We start from the raw sequence: 10,483 nt of genomic DNA on the forward strand, positions 1-10,483 counted from the left end.
CCTGTTGGATAAAAAGGGAACGTTGTGGAGAGAGAGAGAGAGAGACAGAGAGAGAGAGAGAGAGAGAGACAGAGACAGACAGAGAGACAGAGAGAGAGAGAGAGAGAGAGAGAGAGAGAGAGAGAGAGAGAGAGAGAGAGAGAGAGAGAGAGAGAGAGAGAGAGAGAGAGAGAGAGAGAGAGAGAGAGAGAGAGAGAGAGAGAGAGAGAGAGAGAGAGAGAGAGAGAGAGAGAGAGAGAGAGAGAGAGAGAGAGAGAGAGAGAGAGAGAGAGAGAGAGAGAGCACACTGGTGATTCCACAAGGGACTGGCTTGTGCAGGGCGGGAACACCAATCAGGGAATACCATCAGAGAGAACAGTCATGACAGGAAAATAATGGACCGTTCTTTTCAGACTCTTTGAATAAATAGAAAATGGCTTCGCCCTTAAAACTAGTTGGACTCCAGCAACAAACGTCAAAAATGGGTTCTATTACGACGCATAGATGCACAGGATTTGGAATCCAGGAAATTCTGGGCTTAAACAAGGAGCCGCCCGCGGTTCCGCGGCGTCCGTTGGAGTCTCTGCAGCACAGGGCGCACCTTCTGACCGCTAGGTCGGCTTTGGGCCCCGCAGCAGTCGGGGTTGGAATGGGAATTATTGGTCCAGGAGGGATTCATTCGTTTTACAGCCAGCCTGCCTTTCTGGAGGTGTTGCAGGAGGCGCAGAGTGTTCACCTTCAGCCACTCAACAGGGCCAGGGAAACGGGACAGCTGGATGCCCAACATTCCGCAAGCTGTTCTGGTAAATTTATTAAAAATGTTTTATTTAAATTTTTATATTTATGTTAAAAAAATAGGCCAGTTTTTAATGGTGAGCGAGGGTTGCGCCTTTTCAATCTCATTTGATTAGATTTTTAGTTGCACCTCGACACGTTGGTTGAGCGCTCTCCACTTCTTTCCAATGTTTATGTTGTAACAAGTTGAAAATGTAATTCTGATTTTAATGATTGCAAATTCTCTTCTCCTGTTTTAAAAAAATATATATTACCACACTGTAGGACAGGGTTTCACAAACTAAAGAGCCGCGGGTATGTTGCTAATACAATTACAATGTAATACTTATAAACTGTTATGCTACAGCAGGGTTTCCCAAAACTCGGTCCTCGGGACCCCAAGGTGCAGGTTTTGGGTTTTTCCCCAGACACCACACAGCTGATTCAAATAATAAGAGCTTAATGATTATGTGGTTATTGGAGTCAGCTGTGTAGTGCTCCGGCAAAAACCAAAACGTGAGCACCTTGTGGTCCCGAGGACCGAGTTTTGGGAAACCCTGCTGTAGCATAAGAGTTTCTAAGTATTACATTGTAATTGTATTAGCAATATACCTGCGGCTATTTAATAATAAACTAGGGCTATTTATTTACAGATTCAGATGACGTATCCTCCAGTGAAAAGACATTTTCTAATTCATCGATGAGCCAGAACAAGAAAAGAAAGAAGAGACGACACAGGTAAAAACTATTACCTATAACTAATATTTATCCCAGTGTGTTTGAATTGGACTATATGTCATTTTAGGGATATATAAATGAACAAAATTCCGTGCGAAGTTTTTTTGTGAAGCATTTGGAAAGCGAAATATTTAAATTCATATAACCAAAAGTATTTCGATGTATGCGCCTCCCTACATTTTCTCAGAACATGTATATTAACGAAAACGTCTAAAATAAATAATTGTCAAGTAGGAATCGAAATAGATTTCTAAATGATTTTAATTCCTTAAATTGAGATGACATGGTATATTATTATTAATAATAATAATTTTAAAAAAATTGGCGATAAGAGACAGCTTATATTATATAGACAAATTAGGAGAGGTTCAAGTTTTCGATACAGTTCTCTTTCTACTGTAGCAATAAACAAAATTAAGTAGAAAATCATTTTTCTTCATTTGATAACACATAGCAATATTCCGCATGAAATATTTTGAATTAAAAAAAAAGTCTTTACATTTTGTTTATTGCTACAGTAGAAAGAGAACTGTATCGAAAACATGAACCTCTCGACTCATTTGTCTATATAATATAAGCTGTCTCTTATCGGCAAAAAAATGTCATAATAATAATAATAATAATAATATACCATCTCATCTCTATTTGAGGAATTAAAATCATTTAGAAAATCTATTTCGATTCATACTTGACAATTATTTGTTTTAGACGTTTTCGTTAATATGTCAATATCTCTGGTGCTGTATATTCTACAAGTAGTCTACTTCAAGGAAAACAATAATTAATGTCCTGATAATGTAATTATTTATGGAACCTATTCATATTATTTTTTTATTATTTAATAAATAGTTTTGTGACCTCTGTGGTATGAACCAAACATTCTGTATTGACTAAATTATGCTTATCCATTGTTATTAAAATATGTTTGATTAGCCTAGATTTGATTTAGAGTGGAAACGGTATGCCTTGTGCTTGACATACACAGCACTTCATCAAATATATATATGGGAAATTTAGCTTTTATTTATCCAGAAAGTGCTGTTGAGGTCAGAATATCTATTTTTATGAGGGAGACCATGATTTTATAGACTTGACACTTGCAGGCAGAATTCAACTCGAAAATGTTTCTCACCAAAATACGTGTGTTTGTTTGTTCCTTCTCTTATCAGAACTATATTTACTTCGTATCAGCTGGATGAGTTGGAGAAAGCTTTCAACGAGGCCCACTACCCTGATGTCTACGCCAGAGAGATGCTCTCCATGAAGACTGAACTTCCAGAGGACAGGATACAGGTACATAACGTACTGGAACCTGGCTGTGTGTGTGTGTGTGGCCTGGTGTGTGTGTGTGTGTGTGTGTGTGTGTGTGTGTGTGTGTGTGTGTGTGTGTGTGTGTGTGTGTGTGGCCTGGTGTGTGTGTGTGTGTGTGTGGCCTGGTGTGTGTGTGGCCTGGTGTGTGTGTGGCCTGGTGTGTGTGTGTGTGTGTGCCTGGTGTGTGTGTGTGTGTGTGTGACCTGGTGTGTGTCTGTGTATGCTCAAGCATGAGTATATATCCTACAACACACAAGTCCCTATCTGATCAATTAACACCCTATCATCACCACACTCTCTCTGATCAATTACAGTGGCTTGCAAAAGTATTCAACCCCCTTGGCATTTTTCCTATTTTGTTGCCTTACAACCGGGAATTAAAATAGATTTTTTGGGGGGTTTGTATCATTTGATTTACACAACATGCCTACCACTTTGAAGATGCTAAATATTTTTGGGGTGAAACAAACAAGAAATAAGACAAAAAAAACAGAACTTGAGTGTGTATAACTATTCACCCCCCCAAAGTCAATACTTTGTAGAGCCACCTTTTGCAGCAATCACAGCTGCAAGTCTCTTGGTATGTCTATCAGCTTGGCACATCTAGGCACTGGGATTTTTGCCCATTCTTCAAAGGCAAATCTGCTCCAGCTCCTTCAAGTTGGATGTGTTCTGCTTGTGTACAGCAATCTTTAAGTCATACCACAGATTCTCAATTGGATTGAGGTCTGGGCTTTGACTAGGTCATCCCAAGACATTTAAATGTTTCCCCTTAAACCACTCGAGTGTTCCTTTAGCAGTATGCTTAGGGTCATTGTCCTGCTGGAAGGTGAACCTCCGTCCCAGTCTCAAATCTCTGGAAGACTGAAACAGGTTTCCCTCAAGAATTTCCCTGTATTTAGCGCCATCCCATCATTCCTTCAATTCTGACCAGTTTCCCAGTCCCTGCCAATGATAAACATCCCACAGCATGATGCTGCCACCACCATGCTTCACTATGGGGATGGTGTTCTCGGGGTGATGCGAAGTGTTGGGTTTGCGCCAGACATAGCATTTTCCTTCTTGGCCAAAAAGCTCAATTTTAGTCTCATCTGACCAGAGTACCTTCATCCATATGTTTGGGGAGTCTCCCACCTGCCTTTTGGTGAACACGAAACGTGTTTGCTTACTTTTTTCTTTAGGCAATGGATGTAAAGCACAGCTCTGTGGAGTGTACGGCTTAAAGTGGTCCTATGGACAGATACTCCAATCTCCACTGTGGAGCTTTACAGCTCCTTCAGGGTTATCTTTGGTCTCTTTGTTGCCTCTCTGATTAATGCCCTCCTTGCCTGGTCCGTGAGTTTTGGTGGGCGGCCCTCTCTTGGCAGGTTTGTTGTGGTGCCATATTCTTTACATTTTTTAATAATGGATTTAATGGTGCTCCGTGGGATGTTCAAAGTTTCTGATATTTTTTTATAACCCAACCCTGATCTGTACATCTCCACAACTTTGTCCCTGACCTGTTTGGAGAGCTTCTTGGTCTTCATAGTGCTGCTTGCTTGGTGGTGCCCCTTGCTTAGTTGTGTTGCAGACTCTGGGGCCTTTCAGAACAGGTGTATATATACTGAGATCATGTGGCACTTAGATTGCACACAGGTGGACTTTATTTAACTAATTATGTGACTTCTGAAGGTAATTGGTTGCACCAGATCTTATTTAGGGGCTTCATAGTAAAGGGGGTGAATACATATGCACGCACCACTTTTCCATTTAGAATTGTTTTTGAATTTTTTGAAACAAGTTTTTTTTCACTTCACCAATTTGGACTATTTTGTGTATGTCCATTACATGAGATCCAAATAAAAATCCATTCAAATTATAGGTTGTAATGCAACAAAATAGGAAAAACACCAAGGGGGATGAATACTTTTGCAAGGCACTGTAACACCCTATCACCACCACCACACCCTCTCTGCTCAATTAACACCACATTTCTTCTGGTGTAATTCCTTAAATCAGGAGAGCTTGGCACCATTCCCCCTGGGACTCAACCATCCACTCAGCCATCCACCCAGCCATCCACTCAGCCATCCACCCAGCCATCCACTCAACCATCCACTCAGCCATCCACTCAGCCATCCACCCAGCCATCCACCCAGCCATCCACTCAACCATCCACTCAGCCATCCACTCAACCATCCACTCAGCCATCCACCCAGCCATCCACTCAACCATCCACTCAGCCATCCACTCAACCATCCACTCAGCCATCCACCCAGCCATCCACTCAGCCATCCACCCAGCCATCCACTCAACCATCCACTCAGCCATCCACCCAGCCATCCACCCAGCCATCCACCCAGCCATCCACTCAACCATCCACTCAGCCATCCACCCAGCCATCCACTCAACCATCCACCCAGCCATCCACTCAGCCATCCACCCAGCCATCCACTCAGCCATCCACTCAGCCATCCACCCAGCCATCCACTCAGCCATCCACTCAGCCATCCACTCAGCCAGACAGGGAGACAGACAGGGAAGCAGACAGGGAGGCAGACAGACAGGGAGACAGACAGGGAGGCAGACGGGAGACAGACAGGGAGGCAGACAGGGAGGCAGACAGGGAGACAGACAGGCAGACAGACAGGGAGACAGACAGGCAGACAGACAGGGAGGCGGAGAGATGCTTTAGCACAAGGCATGGTGGGAGCCATCAATGAAATGATAACTACAGTGAAATTAATTAGCATGGGTCAATGGCAGGGCTCTCCTGGGTTCTAGCTCTGTAATTTCCCTCGTGATTTTTGAAAGCCTGTCACCCATTGATTGGCTCTGGAAATTAACTTATTTTTCAATCAGCCTCCATGTGCCCCTAGGGTCACCCTCCTCTCCTCCCCTTTCTCAGCTCAGCTGTTTCACACACACACGCGCACACACACAGGTACACACAGCACGTGTACACACACACACACACACACACACGTATGCATGCACACACAAACACACACACACACACACACACACACTCCTCTGCCCTGGAAGTAATTCCTTATCTCCAGACCGATCACCACAAGATGGAGGTTATCACCAGACCCATCTCTCTTCTCTCTGTATCTTTCTCCCTGATCTATATGCAAGTCTCTGAATCTGAAGTGGTAAGGTTATTACTGGGTCTCCACGGTGGAAAGGAAATCAATTTAGGCACTCGATTAGTCTAGGGGAGAGGGAGTCACACACACACACACACACACACACACACACACACACACACACACACACACACACACACACACACACACACACACAGGTGAATGTAGCAGAAACAGCATAATATCTTATGAATATCTGATTCTTCTCCATCAGGTGTCCTTGTTCTATAACTAGAGAATAAAGACTGTGGTAATGCAGTCACTATATCCAACAAATGGACGTTTTAGTTCACCAGGTCTACTCTCACCTTATCATGTGGGTGTAATACCAGTGGCTTGATGTTTCAATTGAGACATCCTCTTTCCACTCTCCATCACAGGACTCGTTGAAAAAAACCGGTGATTGTTGCTGAGTGGACCATCCTAGCTAAATACTGATTCTTTTTGGAATCTCTTTTTTCTTCCTCTTCTTCTTCATATAAGATCTTCTTGTTAGGATGTGTTTAAAATATTTAGTGTCTGCTATGCCAATTTGTTGTTTGACTTGTGGATGATGTCCATATAGCTAAGCTTATATATTTCTTTACATTATATTGAAGGACATATGCAGAAACATAAAAATGCAGTCAAAAGTTTGGACACCTACTCATTCAAGGGTTTTTCTTAATTTTTTAAACTATTTTCTACGTTGTATAATAATAGCGAAGACATCAGAACTATGAAATAACATATGGAATCATGTAGTAACCACAAAAGTGTTAAACAAATCAAAATATATTTTATATGAGATTATTCAAAGTAGCCACCCTTTGCCTTGATGACAGATTTGCACACTCTTGGCATTCTCTCAACCAGCTTCACCTGGAATGCTTTTCCAACAGTCTTGAAGGAGTTCCGTCATATGCTGAGCACTTGTTGGCTGCTTTTCCTTCACTCTACGGTCCAACTCATCCCAAACCATCTCAATTGGGTTGAGGTCGGGTGATTGTGGAGGCCAAGTCATCTGATGCAGTACTCCATCACTCTCCTTCTTGGTCAAATAGCCCTTACACAGCCTGGAGGTGTGTTGGGTCATTGTCCTGTTGAAAAACAAATGATAGTCCCACTAAGCGCAAACCAGATGGGATGGCATATCACTGCAGAGTGCTGTGGTAGCCATGCTGGTTAAGTGTGCCTTGAATTCTAAATAAATCAGTGTCTCCAGCAAAGCACCATCACACCTCCCCCTCCATGCTTCATGGTGGGAACTACACATGTAGAGATCATCCGTTCACCTACTATGTATCTCACAAAGACACGGCGGTTGGAACCAAAAATCGCAAATTTGGACTCATCAGACCAAAGGACAGATTTCAACCGGTCTAATGTCCATTGCTCATGTTTCTTGGCCCAAGCAAGTCTCTTATTATTATTGGTGTCCTTTAGTAGTGGTTTCTTTGCAGTAATTTGACCATGAAGGCCTGATTCACGCAGTCTCCTCAACAGTTGATGTTGAGATGTGTCTGTTACTTGAACTCTGTGAAGCATTTATTTTGGCTGCAATGAGGTGCAGTTAACTCTAATGAACTTGTCCTCTGCAGCAGAGGTAACTCTGGGTCTTCCTGTCCTGTGGCGGTCCTCATAAGAGCCAGTTTCATCATAGCGCTTGATGGTTTTTGTTACTGTCGTCTCTCTTTGCTTATTTGAGCTGTTCTTGCCATAATATGGACTTGTTCTTTTACCAAATAGGGCTATCTTCTGTAGACCAACCCTCCCTTGTCACAACACAACTGATTAGCTCAAATGCGGTAAGAAGGAAAGAAATTCCACAAAATAACTTTTAACAAGGTACACCTGTTAATTAAAATGCATTCCAGGTGAGTACTTTATGAAGCTGGTTGAGAGAATTCCAAGAGTGTGCAAAGCTGTCGTCAAGGCAAAGGGTGGCTACTTTTTAAGAATCTAAAATGTATTTTGATGTGTTTAACATGTTTTTTGGTTACTACATGATTCCATATGTGTTATTTCATAGTTTTGATGCCTTCACTATTATTCTACATTGAAGAAAATAAAGAAAAACCCTGGAATGGCTAGGTGTGTCCAAACTTTTGATTGGTACTATATGTACCAAGATGTTCAACTGAACCTAAACTTCCATCCACTGTCCCTCCCTCCCTGCAGGTTTGGTTTCAGAATCGCCGTGCCAAGTGGAGGAAGAGGGAGAAGTGTTGGGGTCGCAGCAGTGTGATGGCGGAGTACGGCCTGTACGGTGCCATGGTCCGTCACTCCATCCCTCTGCCTGAGTCCATCCTCAAGTCAGCCAAGGACGGCGTCATGGATTCCTGTGCCCCATGGCTACTGGGTAAGGCACTGTGCTACTGTGGGTGGGTGGGTGGGTGGGTGTGCTGGGGTCCCATGTGGCTCAGTTGGTGGAGCATGACACTTGCAACACCAGGGTTGTGTGTTCGATTCCCACGGGGGGACCAGTACGAATGAAAATGTATGTACTCACTACTGTAAATCGCTCTGGATAAGAGTATCTGCTAAATTACTAACATATTTGCTTCTGCAGTACGCTTTGTTTTCAATTAGTTACCATCTCATTGATCTATGCTAATCAATGTACCGATACATCAAGCAGAGAGGAGATGCATCTTAATCCAGTCTGATAAAGTAGGATTATCATCTTATTGAGTAACACCCGTCATTGACACTTTGTATCGACTCCCAACACGCACCGGGATTAAGTCTGACATTGAGGTCATGGCCCTGCTCAAAACCCTTTTAGAAATTCCTCCTTGTCCTTACCCATGATGTAGTTAGTGCAGTATGTACTGCTGAGAACGTTCAGGTGGAGAGCTTGGTTTAACTATTCACATAGCATATTTTTATTTAATTTATTTTTAATCCATGTCCCCAGTCCCCGCTGTAGGCCTTTTGCCTTTTGGTAGGCCGTCATTGTAAATAAGAATTTGTTCTTAACTGACTTGCCAAGTTAAATAAAGGTTAAATATATATATATATACTTTTAAATAAAATGGTTCAACCAGCAGTTTAAACCTCTCTGTTAGTGAAGGTGCCTTTCCCATGTTGCCTCCTGACCATGGTGGAGGTCAGAAACAATAACTGACCAAGACCTTCTACCACCTGTCAGCTACAGCTCAATACGAGCTTGAGATTCCTAGTACTGTAGCTTTGCTTTTTTTTTTAGACGCGTGTCTCCAAATGGGCTGAGTACTCTTTCTGTTCCTAACCGGAATAACAACGATTCCTTTTTCCTTCCAGGTATGCACAAGAAGTCCATGGATACCCCTGTTCCGACCTGTTCCGGAAAACTAGAAGCTCCCCATTCCCAACCGCCTGCCAGGGAACGAGAGCGTGAGAGAGTGGTGGAGCGAAAGGTGGAGAAAGCGGAGGAGGAGAGGAGAAGGGAGAATACCAGGTCGCCCATATCCAAAGAGGAACTGCGAGAGAATAGCATCGCTGCACTAAGAGCTAAAGCTCTGGAACACAGCGCTAAGATGCTGGGGACACATCCTGGTGACGGACCACCAGGGACAGTTTCAGGGGACGGAACAGGGGGACAGCCAATGGAGACAGAAGACAAAGAGGAGGACAGTTGAAGCCTATGTTGGAGAGAGAGAGAGCCCAGTCACTGATAAGGATGCTCTTCTTCTAAAGAAGTTGATGCCCTCTCTGTAAAGAACACTGTTTACATACTCCTGACGTCCATACTATTATAAACATGATGGTATTGGTCACAATACACAATATTCTTAGTAGCAAAAAAAGTTTCATAATGTTTCTTTGACAGCAAGACCTGATAATGTCAACCTCAAAAATCATTCAGTCATGGAGATCAATTTTGTACAGATCACATTTTGCATCATGAGAAATTCCGCCTCAGTAAACCTCTATAACTAATACCCTGGTCTATAACTGTCTACTGTTTTGTAATCTGTCAGCTATTTGGGTGCTTGCTATTCTGCAACTTTAGGAAGACTAACTATTTGGTTACACAGATCAGTCTCTACATAACATAATAGGGGACAGTACATAGGCTAAGGTAAAACTCAAGCCAGACAAGGTGACATGTTGTGAGAAAAAAATATACACGGTGTCTTGTGAAATGATGTGGAAAAACAAGAGACTAATCTTGGAGAGGATTCATGGACCTTTTTAAACACAAAATATTCTCTTGAAATGTATGGTGGATTTCTCTATTGTAATCATTTTAAAATGAAATATAGCTACGTTCATGTAGTTGGAAATCAGTAAGCTGTGTTTTTGTTTTTGTCTCTGTATAATTAAAATAGTAATAAAACGTTATTTACATGGAAGATTCAGGGGTATCGTGTGTGTGCATTGATGAGGATTTATCAACAATAACCTGATTACATAAACCACATTGCATAGGTCTGTTTTAAATCGATACACATGGAATGATCTTGTAATATAGACTATGTTTTTAAATGTTATAGGTTATACCCCCTAATTGTACCAAACTGATAGCCTATAACCTAATCAACTAAACACTCTAAATAGGTCACGAGCCAGACAGGTAGCCTAAG

The 10,483-nt window shown here is 42.3% G+C and overlaps 1 protein-coding gene across 1 annotated transcript; it reads left to right on the forward strand.

Moving 5' to 3' along the window:
• The first annotated feature begins 301 nt into the window (after window positions 1-301).
• Window positions 302-10,252, forward strand: LOC106571042 (visual system homeobox 2). The gene is made up of 5 exons (XM_014143686.2): window positions 302-782; window positions 1,407-1,491; window positions 2,661-2,784; window positions 8,094-8,274; window positions 9,198-10,252. The coding sequence occupies exons 1-5, from the start codon at window positions 413-415 to the stop codon at window positions 9,533-9,535; spliced, it is 1,098 nt and encodes a 365-aa protein (XP_013999161.1). The 5' UTR covers window positions 302-412; the 3' UTR covers window positions 9,536-10,252.
• The last annotated feature ends 231 nt before the right edge of the window (window positions 10,253-10,483 follow it).

The sequence above is a fragment of the Salmo salar genome, chromosome ssa15 (genome assembly GCF_905237065.1).
Source record: "Salmo salar chromosome ssa15, Ssal_v3.1, whole genome shotgun sequence".
NCBI lineage: Eukaryota > Metazoa > Chordata > Actinopteri > Salmoniformes > Salmonidae > Salmo > Salmo salar.